This window comes from Nyctibius grandis, chromosome 6 (genome assembly GCF_013368605.1).
Source record: "Nyctibius grandis isolate bNycGra1 chromosome 6, bNycGra1.pri, whole genome shotgun sequence".
NCBI classification, from domain to species: domain Eukaryota; kingdom Metazoa; phylum Chordata; class Aves; order Nyctibiiformes; family Nyctibiidae; genus Nyctibius; species Nyctibius grandis.
In genome coordinates this window covers 19,297,752-19,314,947 of record NC_090663.1, presented here as the reverse complement: position 1 = coordinate 19,314,947, position 17,196 = coordinate 19,297,752, and the positions used below count along the sequence as shown (strand labels likewise).

Here is a 17,196-nt window from a genome sequence, read left to right as displayed (position 1 = left end):
AGCTGACTTTCCATAAACCCAGCAGCTTGTAGCTCACATCAGCAGGGCAGTCTCTGGAGAAGTTCTCTCTTAGCAATATATTACTCCTGGAGCAGGTTGTGCCTCTCAGAAGGCATTCACTGGAAATGGAAAGATGGATCTTTACAAAAACTTAGAGGCTTGAAAGATTTATATTCATGCTGTCTTGTGTTTCTAAAATGAGTCGATATGCACTGGTCAGTAGGTTTGAAAAGTGCACAAATAAGTAGTGAAGGGATCGCTTGTTTAAGGTCATCTTTCAGAATCTTATTGACCACTTCAGTTAGTCACAGCCAGTTTTTCCAAGGTTTTTAAGCACGTAGCCCTCATCGTAATGTTCATGGGAATTAAGCAGCAAACCAGCTTTAAGAATCTGCTTCTCTGGACAGGATTTTCTCACACCTGTGGGTGAGCATATGATCTGAGCACAGCAGTAACAGCTTTCTGACAAGCTCAGCTTCTACCTGGGTGACAGGCTTGTCTTCAGAGTAAAAACAATATGCCAGATGCACAGATGGTTGTGTCTGCTCCCCTCATTTAAAGTGAACTAATGAACGCATTTTTCTCTTTTAACGTATGAGATAGATCCCCTGTCACGGTCATTTAACTGATAAAGTAGTATTCCCATTAACACAGGTTGTTTCAGAGTACAATAACATGACTTCTTTGCTATTTGTTCAGGTATCAGTGATTAGCAGAAATGGGAACGATAATGAATAAAGATATTCTAGACCAGAATTTTAGATTTTCTGTTCCTAACAGTGTAGCTACCCACATACTTGCACTTATAATTTATCCCTCCTCCCCTGCCAAAAAAGAAGTTTAAACTGAATTGAAAATTTAGACTTGCTATCAAATTTTGGTATCAAAATATATCTTGGTATCAAATTTTTTCATGGAATGGAATTAAATGAAATAAGATGTGCTTACTATGAATTATTTTTACTGTTTTAAATTGTAGATTCCACGACTTATGCACATTTTTTGTTTAATGCATTTGACACTGATCACAATGGATCTGTAAGTTTTGAGGTAAGTGATGCTGTTACTTCTTTCTCTACAATTGAGTATTTTGCCATTCCTTGTAATTAGGTCCACTTTGGTGGCTTTTATTATATGGCTCACAGAAAAATTTAGCTCTGAATTTAACTTTTATTATATGGCTCTGAAAAATTTAGCTTATGTGAGTCAAGTTTCAAGTTTTTCCAATGTATTAACAAAAGTAATTATTATTATTTTACAATTGAATATCTCAAAATGGTAACTCAGACTGTGCTGCTATGTAATATTTCTATAAATCTGTTCCTTTAAAAACCCAATTTATACACAAGTTACATAAAATAATCCTTATCTTCCTCCCTGCCTCTGCGAGGTGAGAAGGACTCTGAACTACAACTAATGTTATGGGGATGACTCAGCCAAAATAGGATTGCTCAGACACTCTATTATAGTTTCCAGGAGAAGGCTCTACAAAAAAAGGCTTTGAAGCAAATGTATTTAAAATCACAAGAGTTTGAAATTCATCCTTCCTCCATTTAACTGCCCAATCTGTTTTCAAAATTCTGCCTTTCCCTGCTAAGGCTTATGTCATCACCTGCAAAGGCTGATGTCATCAATGTAATAACATGGTAAAAAGGGCAACTCACTGCAATAGTTTAGATGAAAACAGGGTGTACAAAATACCACAAAGGAGCCATTATTTTAAGCTACATAATTAAAAAAAAAACAACCTCTCAGTTAATTTGCAAAAGGATATGTTTCTTTGTCATGTTTTGCTTTGTTTTGTTTATAATGGACGAATGAGAAGTCTCCTTACCACTTGAATCTGAATTGTAATAAATACACTCACTTTAAATTTGTTTAAATGTCCTATACATATTTTTATGATTTACTTGAGGGAATGATGTTCTGAGGTCTGATGGCAATTTTTTGTGAAAGCATTTTCATTGCTTTATTATTGACGTAATATGGAAGGAGAGGCCTCACCAAGCAGGTACACTGTGATCAGAAATCTATACCTCAACTGGGACTATAACCAGATCATTTTGTGGGAGGTTATTTGCATTTATTACCTTTATTACCTTTATTACCTTTTTCTGGGCAGCTGAAATCAATGGGCTCCGTGTGAAACTAGAAGTGGGAATGGAGGTTTTATTCACATCTTCTGTACCTAGGCTAATTCTACAAGGAATCCTTCTGGTCAAATCAGCAACAGCAGAGGCAATGAGAGAAAACACTTTTAGCATCAGTATTTGAGAAGTATTTCTGCTGTTATCATAAGGAATAGTTTCTGCTGTTATCATTAAGAATAATGAGAACAAAATAAGCTTTTGTATCTTTCCTGGACAATTTGTTGACATTTGTATCTCACACAGAAAGCCTTAAGAAATGCAGTAGATATGAAGCCCTTTTTAAGGGATTTTAATATCTCAAAGTACAGGTCTGTGCACAAAAAAGTCTTTGGAATAAAATAAATCAAGAAAATAAAAGCAGCAGTGTTTTTTTAAATTGCCAAAACAGACATTTCCAGCTTACTTTTGTTCAATATTGACTCAGAGTGATCCAGTCTTTGATACTATTTGCACTAATTGTGAATCCCGCGTAACTCTACTGCTGTCAAGACTTTTGCATCTGTGTCCTTGTACCATGTAGCAGCATTATGCTTACAAACTGTATGATAGCCATTCCAGAAGAATCTTCTTTATGTTAAAAATGTTTAGGCTTTTTTCTAATCATGTGAAAGTAGCTGCAAAATGTGAAAGTAGATATTGTGAAATGTGAAAAATGCAATCGTCATCTTTTTCCTGGTCCTTTTTATCCTAGGTGCAACAGTGCCATATTCTTTCTATACAAATCTGTACTCTATTTTTCTAATTTCCATTAGGAAAAAAATCCCAAACAGCACACAAGGTAGATAAAAAGGGAGTGACTTAAAAATTTGGAGAATAAATAATCATTTAACCCAATTTACATTCTATATCAAAGTGTAGGAGTAAATACAATTTCATATAATGACCTATGATGAAAAACACTCTTCAGCTCTCTTTTATGTAAAAAGGATATGAAAATCTGAAATGGTACTGAAAGAAGGTAGGCAAGAATGACATTTTTTGTGTTGCACTCTCCTTTTTCTAATGAACCAGTGGAGTTGTGGGGAAGAACAGAGAATTTTTTCTAGCTTTTTTGCTCTTTTATCCTCAAATTTTCAACCATCAACAATGAAGTGTTGTTAGACTTTAGCACAACTTAAACACACACCTTCATTGGATGAGATTGCTTGGTGAGATTGCTATGTCCTTAGAGTTTTGTCATCTCTAAATCTGTATACTCTCTGATAAGAGTCAGGCTCTCCAACTGAAGCATTTCATGTAGCATAAAAAACAAACTCATGAAACTAGCTGCTTGAACCTGTCTCTCCTTATCCCATGATTGTATCAATTTTGAGACTAACTTATTTCATTAGCTATGCCAGCTATTTTTGCTCTAACATGAGGTACAAACAGAGCTTCGGAAAACCCAGCTATTGAAGGGCTCTTTTGGCATATTAGTGAACTGAAGTTACTTTTTCCATCAGACAGAGACAGATGTGAAAGCAAGGTTTCCACTTGCTGCATGAATATTGTAACTGAACCAAAATGAAGATCTGGGTCTCAAGGCTATTTACATAGTCAGGAAAATTGAGGCTAATTAACTGCAGACATATGATAAAAGATAAAGCACATTGCACCCACATGCCAGTATCCAAATCAGTATACTTTGTTGTAGATGGAGATTAAGGCTATTCTAAATGTGATCTTGACGAAAGGAGGGTCACTCAGGAATCCCACTAATTCTCAGTGCCTTAAAGTACAAACCTGTGCCCAAATGCAATGGAGATTTTTAAAGATTTTTGTCATTTTTAATCAAAAACAAACTTGCATTTGTTTCTCAAAAAAATGATTAATAACTCTTAGCAAAGTTGCTGGTGATTTTCTGATTGGTTTATTTCTCAATTGTTACATGAGAATTTTGCACTAATTAATAAATTAACAAGCATGTTAACTCAGTTCCATAGGAGAGTCCAGATCTTAAGATCAAACACAACTTTGGTATTTCACTAATAATAACAGTGATAAACAGTCATTGTCTCCAAGGAAGCAATATGAGGGTAGCAGTTTAATGAATGTATACGAGTGTGATTCTCTGTGTTCAACACAAAAAGCCTCGTTCATGTCACGTAGGAAATGAGCTAAATTTTCTCAGGACAGTGGTGATCTCATAAGCATTTTAATACCAGCTGGTGTAAAGTAGCTACAAAGAAACGTATTTCCTCTTAACAGCAGCTCCTCCTTGGTGATATTTGTTTTACGCACGCCAGGGCTCCACCATTTCTGTGACTAACATTCATCACTTGATTCCTTTCCAAGATGGATTTCGGTGCCTGCCTACCTACTTCTTCTGGCCTTGAACAAGTTAGAAAGGAACACATGGTCAGGTGGAATAATTTTAAGCTTTCCTATGGATTTGAGACAGCACACTATTAAGCTTCTTAATTAATTTATTAATGAACTAGTTCTCCACAAAGATTTACTGAGGGATAAAGCAATCAGAAAGTCATCAGCCACCTTGCTAAGAGATAATTAATCACTGCTGAAAAAAAAACCAAATACAAGTTAATCCCAGATCACAACCAGAAGCTCTATACAGCTGTAGTGCAGAAGTGAAATGTGAGCAGGCTGTGATACTGAGCACACAGAGGCCCCAATACAGGTGCAATGATGCTCCATTTTGCAACGCTTCAGTGAGACATCCCCCTTTCTTGCAGAATCAAAGTTAGGCACAGGAGAGTTTGGCATTTAATGGAGGTCTTCACAGGTATTAGCACGCTCAGCAGGAAGCTAGCAAGTCAGAAATAGGGAGCTGTAGAAAGGAGTAAAGGCAAGTACCAAAGCACAGACCTCTGTGCTTCTAACTTCGCTGTCACAGCCTGAAGAGAGACCTGACCTAGAGCTGTGTCTCAGTCCAGACCTCCTCCGGAGTTTCAGACCTCCTTGTGACCCTAGATCAGATGCATCTCACGTCATTAGGTGCTCAGCTGAGCAGGACTGGCCCTTTCAGTGGACAGTGTTGCCATCCGTAGGGGATTTAAGTGTCTAAGCAGTACTGTGAATCTTACTTCAAAAATAAATAGTCCCTAAAAGTAGAATTCCTCTCTCCCCAGAAATTAGATGTCTAAACTAGGAAGGAAAACACATCTGGGTACTTTAATACTGTAACGGGGACTTGGGTTCATGCTCCATGCTAAATGGTGTGCCTGAGTCATGCATCACTGAGTTGTTGGTAACAAGCATATAGACAGATGCTCTCTGAGCTTGGCTGCTACCCTCAGCACTGCTGCTTTACTATGGCATTCTGCCCTGGATTACCAGCTAAACAGCTAGCACAGCTATACTGCTCCTGACACACACATCGCCTTCCACCACGCAGAGCATTTTTCTCTTTGAGGATCTAGCCCAAATACCCTGTGGATTTAGCCTATATCCATTGAATCAGATTTTCCATTTCTATATGATTTTACTGCTATATTCTTCAATTGCATGAAAGTGAGTATGTAGAAAAGATATCCCATCCTAACTGGTCCTTATTCAGCTCATCACAGCTTCCTCTTATGATAAGTCCTTTCTATTGTTCCTGAGATGGACTCTGGCACAAAGCTCAGACAAAGGCAATGCACCAGAACTGAACTACGTATGATTCCCAAACATGTTGATGCAATATGACCCGCTCTTGCAAAGTTTAGAGAACACACCTGGAAGGTTTTTTAGTTGTCTCAGCTTTCATAAGGACATTCAGTCCTATGCAAAACAGCATAAAGTCAAGTTTTTTAATGTGTGTTTTTTAAAACTGATGATAGAAGGGCAGCCTTGCAAATGGGGATATATATGATGCCAGGAAGCCAGCTATAACATATGGGTACTGTTTCACAGAAAAGAAGAAAGAGAAATAATCAGGAAAGGAAAAATAGATATGGTTTAGATAGAATAATGTTGCTGGTGCCAAATTAAAAATAAATTCAGAGTTCTGAAATACAATACTCTCAAAAAATAAAGTTATTGGAGACCTGTGCAAAGGACTTCAGGAAAAGCTACATCAAGAACATAAAACAGTGCAGAAAAGATTTGAACACATGATACTGAATTAAAAAGGTTAATTGCTAATGCTGTAATGTGATCAAATCTGTTCTGAATTTCTTGAACACTTTAATACTTAATAGTATATTGTTAAAGAGCTGTTTGGAGATTTAACCCTGTGACCCTCAATTAGTCATTGAGATGTAGACAAGACAATTTGAGCAAAACTCTTTCAAGATTCATGTATCCATTTACCCCAAAGGGCACATATACCAGTCAGACAGTATCTTGTGACAGACTAAGAAAACCCAGAGCATACCACTTGAATTGTTAAAAAGACTGAAGCTGTCCAGAGAGCTGTCTGTGCCTACTAGATCCTCTGAGGCCACGATATCTGTATATGCTTCACTGTATGGGGTATACTTATTTGACTGTGTGGTACATCAGACCTTTTTAATTTATGTCTAACCTCAGTGCAGTCTTTTCCATTGTTCCTGTTTTAAGTAAATGCATAAACTTTGCCGGTGCTGATAAGAAATTTTTCAGCTTTTATTGTCTCTGCTTTAGTGTTACTCTAAGGCTTCCTATATGTCTTTGCCAATGATGTAGAAATACACATTTATATATAAGCTCTTGCCATATTCTGCTCGACCTATTATGGAGACAATTTCACAGATTTATGGGTTTACAAGCTTACCAAATAGAAAAAAGTGGAGGAGAGGGTTAGGAAAAAAAAGCTATTGTTTAAAAAAAGTTAACATGCTAAGAAATACAGAAGACAGGTGATGACACATACCAGTCCATATTTTCTCCAATCTGGAAGATGCTCACTAAATGTAAATGAGGTTTGTGATGTCAAAAGAGTATTAATTATGAAACAAAAATCTATAACCAAATACTACAGATAAATAATCTCAAAAGTCTTCTGATTTATTTCTGTGGAATAGCTCTACAGCAACAGAGTATTGGTAGGTCACAAAAGCATTAAGGTGGTACATGGACATATAATAAATATTATTCCCTTTCATATTTCCAATAAAAGGTTTAACTATTGAGATGTACTGTAGCATACATAGTTTCAAATGTTGACTGCAGCAGATTGATCTAAAAGAGATCTGGGAACCACACATTCCACTTCCAACAAGGTATAGATTTAACAAGAATTTAATGTTCCTTAGTATATAGTTCTCGCAAAATTGGTCTCCTGTGCCTAGATTAATCTAACTCCCACTTAAGCTTTTTTTTTGGACCATTAAACCATGAGGACTGCTTTTCCCTGTTATTAAGTTCAACAGGAACTGCTTATGTGAGGCATTTCAGAAGATAAATCCACTAACAGAAAACTATGGCTTATTTTATAGAAAAATACTCAATTTACTTATTAATTATGACTGTAGCAAAGAGTGCCTAGATTGTTAATTACTTAAAAAGCCAGCAAGACTTAACACTTACTATGAAGCAAAAAAAAAAAAATAGAAAAAACACATCCTTCCAGACTTCCGTGCTTCTGAGGAATGCATTATTCTGGATTTCTGAGTGTTTGTGAAAAACTGCTCAATTCCAACTGACCAAGACCTTTTCTCTATTTAGGATTTTGTTATGGGTCTCTCAATTTTACTCCGAGGGACAGTACAGGAGAAACTGAACTGGGCTTTCAATTTGTATGATATAAATAAGGATGGATATATAACTAAAGAGGTAAGGTCTACTTTTTACGCTAATCACTGAAATGAAAGGTTGTATATGTAAGTCCTGCTTTCAAAGAGGAATGGCTTCATTGTCAAATTAGACATGTTAACAAATAAACATATATTACGAAACTAGACATGCTAAAAATAAAGTATTTTTCTCATTTTAAAGGCATATATAAAAATTGAAAAGGGGAAATCTTCACAGAAATTGTAAAAGGTCAGAATTCTTCAGGTACAGAAATGTTTGGCTTCAACTTATGCCTATGTATTTGCACATTCAGTCACTACAATAAAGTAGTTTGGTAGGATATTTGGACAAAAAAGAATTAAGTACGTGGGCCATAATTGTTACTCATTTTATCAATCTACTTCTAAAAATTTTTACTTGAAACAGAATTTATATAAAAAGATTCCTACATCTTTTATTCTGGAAGGATTCAAACACGTACTTAAATTACAGTGGGACCAAATGAGTGCTTTCATAAAAATATATGTTTTTTCAAAACTGCGTCTTTATGTAAATATATATATTACACTTAAAATTTTACACTTTTAGAAAAACACTTCATGATTATTATAAAAGGGTGATCTATTGAATAATTTATCATCATACTGGCAGATGACTTGTTTTTATAATTCTTATAGTTTTCACAAGCCACTCTATTAACAAAATTCAAAGCTTTTGATATAGAAGGAGGAATCTGCGTATGTGCAGGTGTGTGCATGGGTGTTTCTATTTTCTCTACAGAAAACACAGTTGTAAGAAGCTGATGTGCTTTGACCATTAACTTGCTGTTACAGAACTTACTTTCCTGTTTAGTTTTATTCACCAGACCTCAGGAGATTCTTACCACAATCCATGAACTTGCACATATTCTAGATAATTTAAAATCAAAATCCTACATCTGCATCTATTTAACAAGTTTATCTATGAAAGCTGAACTAACATGCTAAAATTTCTAGGAACATAGTAGTTCCTTCTTGAAGCTGTTCAGTCACAAAATAACAGGCGCAATCTCAAAATTTTATTCTAAAATGTAAATCCTAAAAAGCATTTATGTGTTCTGAGTTAAAGCAGCGTCTACAACGCACCTTACATTACAGACACATTATTTTTTTCTCTTCAGGAAATGCTTGATATCATGAAAGCAATATATGATATGATGGGGAAATGCACCTATCCTGTTCTTAAGGAGGATGCGCCTAGACAACACGTGGAAACATTTTTCCAGGTGGGTCAGGTAACATAGGAGCCAAAAAGACTGCTCTGTTAGCAGGTACGGAAAGATTTTCATTGTTGTAACAGTTTTGCATATCCTGCCAATTCTGTAATCCTTTTTCTTCTCTATGCTTCCATCCCAAGTTTCTCAGATCTATTCATTACAACTTGCTTTTTCAACAATAAGCTGCTTAAGCTTATTCTAGTGTATCACTTACTACATCTTTACAGCATTTTGGCCTGGTTGTTCTTAGGCTGACATATAACTGAAATGAATAATAAAAAGGACTTGTTTTACACAGGATTTCAGGAGGATAAACATACATTCTTATTCTTTCTGAACAGAAAATGGACAAAAACAAAGATGGAGTAGTTACCATAGATGAATTCATCGAGAGCTGCCAGAAAGTAAGTATCCAGTGATAAGTACTGAACCTGTATCTGTTGGCTAATGCTATCATAGCGCTACAAAGATTTCTGGAGTGCCAGTGATGGTAATCCTAATACCAGAGACAGTATTTTCCCAAGGCAGAGTATGTATGTAGAGTATGTACCATTACACAAAACCACTAAACAATGTAAATAACTTTGTGACCTGAATCTGTAGAAATGTTATCTGCAAGCTGTCATTGCTTATTAGACAACCATGTCCACATCCATTCTCTCTACAAGTGTTTTGTTTATACTTGATAGAAAAACGTTTCTTCACATTCAGTTAAATATTTACTTCTATCTTCTGCCCATGCTGGGGAACATATTCCTGTTACAATCGGCATATAGTGACAGCAATAATAATAACATTGCTTGAAAATTTATAATCTATAGGAGTCACGACCTGCCGTAGGCCTTAAAAAGGGAGAGTGCAAGGAGCTTGTAAAGTGTTGGATGGCAGGAGTTAACAGCAGGCAGGTTTTCTCAAGGCAAGAGAGTGAGAACTGATTGTGATTATCAGTTGCAAGTGTTTACACTACCCAGGTGGCTGTTAATTTCCTTCAACTGCTGAAAGTAGCTCCTTGCCGCTAGAGCCAGGAATGAGAATAAACTTCTGCAGCAGGAATTACAGCCTGTTTTCACTCCTCTGCCCTTCAGAAACCAGGTTGCTCTCAGACCAGGAGATGATCTCAGGAAAGATAAGTTGCATTTTCAGAAATTTAAGGAAGTACTGTTAATTTGTCAGTTAAAAAACACAAGAAAAAGAAACATGATATAGTACAAAATGATGATGACAAGTCTTTGGCATGATAAGAGGTTGTTATGTACTGTGAAGTGTCACGTTACACATGGTGATAAGATATACTTGATTACGGTATGCAAATTGATGTGGCAAATAAACTCAACACTATTTGTGACAGTGAGAAATATAAGGAATCATAGTACTGTTCTACTGATACCTTGTCCAGGCTGACTCTGATTAGTATGAAGCTGACACAGACCAGCAATATAACCTGTGGTATTGCGTCTTATCTCCTATACCAAGAGGAGAGCAGTAGACAAGAGTCAGGAGAGAACAAGACTAGCAAGATAAATGCAGCTAGTGAGTGATAGATTTTTAACCATTTGGAATAGGGAAAGCTGAACAGTAAACAACAAAGATGCTCTAGAATTGGTCTATTTTTATATGCATCTGTAGTTACTCCTTGGGGTTGCTCTCATGAGCACAGCTACCCAGTAAGTGATTCTCTGTTTGGTTTTAATCCACTGATTTTGGGGGATGAAAGACAGACCACAGCTCTTCTAACTGTGGTTGTTCTGTATATCCTTAGCAAAGGGTATTGGGTAGTGTCTTATCTGTTGGCAGTGCTATATGGCATTGACCATGGTTCTAGCTTGTCAGTCTTGTTCAATACCAATGAAAGGCATTTGCTCTGCTAAAGCTAGTTATCATCAGAAACAGAGACGAGATTTATTTCCCAGCTGAGGTCTGCAGAGTTCTAGAAGTTAAATGACAGATTAATCTGGATATGATAGCAGTTATGGTGATGGGCTGAGTGATTCATTTACGAAGAAAATTAGTGCCATCAGCAAGGAACTGCCTGCTCTCCTTTTCCAGTGTGATTCACAGTTTCTCATGTCTGTTAGAAGATTTCTTATTTACCTTTTCTGAGTATTCAGAATGTTAGAGAGATGCTCTCTCAACTGCTACATGACAGAGACACTGTTCTCATCCTGCCACTTACCTCACCTTCACTTGCTTTTAACCTCAAAGGTGGCAATGTTGTTTGATACAAAAAGTATCTCACTGCCTAAATTTTTGTCTCTCTACTTAGTAGGACCTGTTCTTCTATTAAGACCTCTGAGCTGCAAAGTGTGTAATTCATGTTTATATCAAGATTTGGTTTCAGAAACGAGATTTGGGGTTAGATTTAATCCAAGTCCTTCTAGAAACTTGCATCAGGAGTTAACATGGCTTCAGCCTTTTCAGGGTTACATTTTTCACAAAGGACAGTAGTGGCTGCTTCCTTTTAAAACACAGCTGTAGGAAAATCTTTTTTTTTAATATCTTAATAGGTACGAGACCGATCTAAAAAGGTAAGGTTCAGGTTCCTTTCTTTCCTCAGCACACAGTGAGTCACATCACTCCAGGAGAAAGGCGTCTCATCTTTCATGAGCATTTAACAATGCCAAAAGCAAAATTAAATGATCCTGTGATCCTAGTAAAGCTGCCTGTGTTTTAGACCTGTCATGCAATATTTTTATGTTTTTCATATGTTCTGGTGTTACGGGAAAACAGTGGTTATCGTGGTTGCCCTTCATTCAGTATCTCTTTTCCAAGCTGTAAAGTACTCATTTATTAAATTTTTCCTCCTAAGGAAAACAGATCACACCTTTAATCACCCTTGGCCCTCTCTCCAGACCACTGCTAGTTCTACTATTACCTTTTGCTTACCAAAATCAGGACATTCAGGACAGGGGTACGGCACACCTGCTGCTCCCCAGGCTTTGGCAGCTATGGTGGCTTCCTCATCTACAAACCCTCCTTTGGCATTAAGGCTGATGTTAGAGCATGTCTGCTCAAAACTTTCCCTCCCAGTTTGCCTAACAAATGACTGTACCTCAGACCTTGTAGTGGGAAGGCCCCTTGATGAATATGTCAGCTAGAGCTGCATCTGGTGCATGTGAAAATATGCTAAAGGCATACAGAGGATATGCTTGCCAGTTCTAGCTCAAGCTGTGAGACTAGAGTCAAAACAGTGCCAGGTGACAAGCACTACAAGAAACCCTCAACCAAACTCTAAAGCTCAGATCCCATCCAGTCTGAACCTTAAAACAGACCAGGCGTCTGTTCTGCCAGGGAAAGACTGCAGGAACCTTTTCTTTGAATGATATCTCAGGCAAGAGTTGCCAGCCTCTAAGAACTGCCATTCTTCTGTTTTGAGTTGGAAGCCAAATTAGTGTGTCTTAGAAGTACATCCCTTTTACTGGTGTTTTGTGATAACTAGGGAAACCGTGGCATGCTTGCTTCAAGAGTGAGAAGGAACACAGCAGAGCATATTTGAATATAGAGGTTCCACTTCAGGTTCCTGAGATTTTCTCTGTAGCATCAAGAGCCTCTGGTGTGTTCTTAAACAGTCATTATACACGCATGTGCCCTTTTTAAAATCACCTCCTTGTGCTGAGTACTGGTTTGGCACAGCTATCAATGCAGTAGCACTGTACAGCCTGAGGTACACAGCAAGTTCAAGACTCTTACTTGGCCTGTCCATTCATAAAGTGTTAAGCATTTATGTAGGGAATTACAGAGCATTCAGGCTTTGGGCGTAGTCTTCTCTGGTCACTAGGTATAAGGACCTACCTTTGCCCACAATTAAGTGAGGACAGCAAAGGTGCTTCCCCTCATCCTCCCTCTATCTTGAACACGGAATGTGTATGACCTGATTTCCCTGCCCTCTCTACCTCATGTACCTGTGTGTTTGAAGGCCAGTCTGCCATCCAGACTCCAGGAGTCTCCCTGCTCCCACAGGAGAAATGGACTATCCTGCCCTTGGTATGCTGGACTGAGTCTAAGAAAGTGGCTGCTGTCTGTCCTGCTTTGCAAAAGTTACCAAATAGCAGAGACAGGTCTTGGGAAACAGTAGTGTGGCTAACTCAAGGGCTAGGCGCTACCCAGTTCTTCACCTGGCTCCTTTCACTGCTTGGCACTGGTGGAAAATGGTCTGACTCGGGCATTGCTTCATATCTACAGCAGCACCATGAAGAACAGAGGCAAAGGACTAAGGCATGAATGGTGCATAGGTGAATGTCAGGGTGAATAATTTAAAGGTCCTTCTGATAATGATAAAAAGGCTTCTGGGACAGATAGTTTCTGCAGGAGTAACCCATTCCATACACAATGCTGATGGTCTGGGCTAGCCTGAAAACAACAAAGGAGCCATCTCAAACTTCAGTAAGAAAAACTTCAAAGTTGGCTCGAAGTTAGGTCAGATCTGGCAAAGCTCATTCATCCATGTTTTGTGCTTCATATGGACTATGCTTCATATGCACTAACACCTCCTAAAGTCTTGAGTTAGGAATCATTAAACAAATCTATTACGAAAAAGTGTTTAGAAAAATGTACTGAAAAAAGAGGCAAATGAGAAAGATACACTTGCCAAAGAAGTCTAAGGCAAGCATCTGCTTTTTTTCTTTTTTTTAAATTTATGAAGATGGAAAAAAAGCTACTAAAAGTCACCATGTTCCAAATATTATGACAAGCTTGTATTTTCTTGTGAAGACTTTTCCCATTTGACTGACTAAAGGAGGGGCATTGGCATTCTTCTGTATAGAAACAGCAAACTTCAGAAATATGGAGCTGATTTTAGAAAAAGACTAGTTTCATTTGTGATGATACATATATTATAAAACTGGTAGGAAGTGTCAAAACACTTTCTAAATTGAGAATGTTGTTTGCTTTGCACATTTGCTGAGCTTAGTTGCCAATGTATATACAAAAAACATTTGTAAATAATTAAATGCCAAATGATTCCAGTTAAACCAAACTTTAACTTTACATTAATCAGTGATCTTCAATAGCATATTGACGTTTCAAAACAATGAAGTGGGGAAAAGTTAGTTTATTTTAATTTCCAGTAATTTAATATAGTAAATTTCCTCTACAAACTTATAAGTATTAATCTACTAACAAATTTTTGTGAAATTACATGTCATTGCTTTCATAAGTTAATTTATCAGAACAAAATAGAGCGCAGATCACTTCTTACAGCAACATCACTTCTTACAGCAACATCACTTCATGTGACATACGGAATCAAAGATGAAAAACCCCACTGTGCATGTTTCATAATATAAATTAAGAAAATTACTCAGACTTGTCATTTCTACAAAGCAAATCACCCACTAGACCGAATGGTGAATAATTTAACTGGAAATGGATACTGAACATGTGTTATTGGAACATTAATGTACAGAAGGCCTACATACCTATCAGTAGCGGAGAATACTGTGAGATAACCTTTCTAAGAAGTGGGGTTTTTATGCACCGCTTTCATGAAACTTCCTAAAATATTCTATCAAATTCAGTCTTTTTATTCACTAGAATTAAAGATGGCTAGATTATCTCTCAAGAAAGTACTAATGGGTGTGCATTCAGATTAAAAAAGAGGACCTTTAGAGTAGATACCAGTAATTGCTAAATGAGCATGTAATATACTCTTGTATTGTATACATATTGTGTTGTGCAACCAACGGTTGATCCAGAAACGCCACCAAATATGAGCTACTACAAGTAAACTCTTTCTTCTATACACTGAAAAGTAAATGTTACCAAAAAAAATGTATTTTTTCCTGACTGCTGTGCTTGAGAGTTATTTACTGATAAAAACTGGAGTACAGAGTGATGCATCAGTAAGCATTAGGCAGAAGTTGGAAGTCGAAGGTTTTGTTACCTACCTAATACAAGGCAATCAGAAAGCAGACATAGCGTTAGAAAGCAGTCAGCATTTTTCAATGTGAACACACAGAAAATCTGAGCTGAGGAGTCAAAGAGTGTTGCGGTGGTATTTGCAGAACTGACTGACTCTTTGGTTCATGCAAAGATGCACACGTAAATCTATTTTATTTCAGAGTCATCCCTAGCTATGCAATAGGATGCCCTAGAATTGAAAAAAGGCTCCTGTGTACGATACACAGCGCTAGCAATTTCATGTACGGATTCATGCTTCAGATACGAGAATTATTCCTTGAGTATTTGTCTGTATGTATTTAGTTATACTGCATATAAACTTATAACTTCTGAAATACTGCAGACTTAGTTTTCTTAACATGATATTGCATGCTGGACAGAATAGTTTTGGTTTAATTAATATATAAAAAAAATCTATTTAAGTGTAGATCCATTAACAGCCTTTTTCTGCTAACAATTTCTCCAAACAAGGTGAAAAATAATGTTGTCATTAACTAAAATAGAGTTAGTTCTACCCAATTTCACTGTAGATATTTGCCAACTACATTTGTAATGGTGTATGATTTTTGGGTTTTTGTTGTCTTTTTTTACAGGATGAGAATATAATGCGATCCATGCAGCTCTTTGAAAATGTGATTTAATGAAGACATTAGGTCTACAACTAATGGACAAATACAAGCTATTCTGCAACATTATCTAGAAGATGGATTTCCCACTTTATCATAAATAAAATTACTCAGCTTTACACTGAGACATGTATTATGTAAATAAATTTTTATTATAAAGTTTTCCCCAAAAAAACTTTCTAAAATATATACTTTAGCACTTCAGCAGCAGCTGCTTAGTTAACAAGATTGTTCTGAAAAGTCAGATTTTTACTCCAAACTCATACAAAGTAAGACCTCACATTATGCAGCTTTATTATCATTCCAACCCCTAGATAAAATAGATACTATCACAAGAAGATTAAATAAATACTCTTAGTTTTGCTACTCATTTGTACTGGATTAAGCTCCAGGTGTTTGAGCATATTTCTTAAATCTTAGCTTCTAATTTATACAGAGGCATTACCATTTGAGGTATTGGAGCGAGTCCAGAGGAGGGCGACCAAGCTGGTGAAGGGTCTGGACGGTCTGACCTACGAGGAACGGCTGAGGGAGCTGGGGTTGTTTAGCCTGGAGAAGAGGAGGCTCAGGGGTGACCTTATTGCCGTCTACAACTACCTGAAGGGAGGTTGTAGTGAAGTGGGAGTCGGCCTCTTCTCCCGAGCAACTAGCAATAGGACAAGAGGACACAGCCTCAAGCTTCACCAGGGGAGGTTCAGGTTGGACATTAGGAAGAATTTCTTTTCAGAAAGGGTCATTAGACATTGGAATGGGCTGCCCAGGGAGGTGGTGGAGTCACCATCTCTGGATGTGTTTAAGAAAAGACTGGACATGGCACTTAGTGCCATGGTCTAGTTGACAGGGTGGTGTCAGGGCAGCGGTTGGACTCGATGATCCCTGAGGTCTCTTCCAACCTGGTTGATTCTGTGATTCTGTGATTCTATGTTTTTTCTTTTCACGGTTGTATGGTGTAGGCCTCATTTTTTGAATAATACTTTGAGTTAAAGTGCTATAATCAATGTGCAATGCACATCTTGCTGCACCTTTGACTTGCTTTTCTCTTAAAAAAAACCCCAAACCTAACAAAATAGATAATTTGAGAGGAAGGAACTGTTATAGAAAAAAATAAATTGTTTATAGGTAGATTTACTCCCTAACAAATACAAGTAAGCTTCTATCAATCACATTTACCTAGTAAATCTACATTTAATTTATCATGACATGAATATCAGGAGTCCTACATACTGTATTTCTCATTCTTCTTGGGTGTGTCCGCAAAGTTCTTTGCTTAAAATTAGGGATCTTCTGACTTTGAATTTTTCATGAAGAAACCTTAACTGGATCCTAACACTATTTTCATGAGTACTTTCTGCCTTTAATGAAGAAAAAGGCATGAACTTCTTTTGAAACTACCATCCCACTTCGGTGCTGAGAATGAATATCACTATGTAGTAACATCTACTAATAATGACTGCTAGACAGGCTAACATCTGTTTCAACTTTTTGTAATATCTTTAATTATGAGACAGAATCAGGAAAAAATTGGAAACTTCAGCTATATAATATCATCTATATGTGATAACTGTATTACATTTTTTTTTAGGATCATTTCTTCATTAAGATTGGAGCTACCTTAATTCTGAACCTAGAAAGA

The 17,196-nt window shown here is 37.0% G+C and overlaps 1 protein-coding gene across 4 annotated transcripts in view; it reads left to right on the top strand.

Moving 5' to 3' along the window:
- KCNIP4 (potassium voltage-gated channel interacting protein 4) overlaps positions 1–15,578 on the top strand; it is a 395,018-nt gene extending 379,440 nt beyond the window's left edge. For all 4 annotated transcript variants that reach the window (XM_068403236.1, XM_068403235.1, XM_068403234.1 and 1 more), the window contains 5 exons: positions 980–1,050; positions 7,719–7,826; positions 8,947–9,051; positions 9,384–9,446; positions 15,531–15,578. In XM_068403236.1, coding sequence (XP_068259337.1) covers positions 980–1,050; positions 7,719–7,826; positions 8,947–9,051; positions 9,384–9,446; positions 15,531–15,578 — 395 coding nt within the window. The remainder of the gene's footprint in view (positions 1–979; positions 1,051–7,718; positions 7,827–8,946; positions 9,052–9,383; positions 9,447–15,530) is intronic.
- The last annotated feature ends 1,618 nt before the right edge of the window (positions 15,579–17,196 follow it).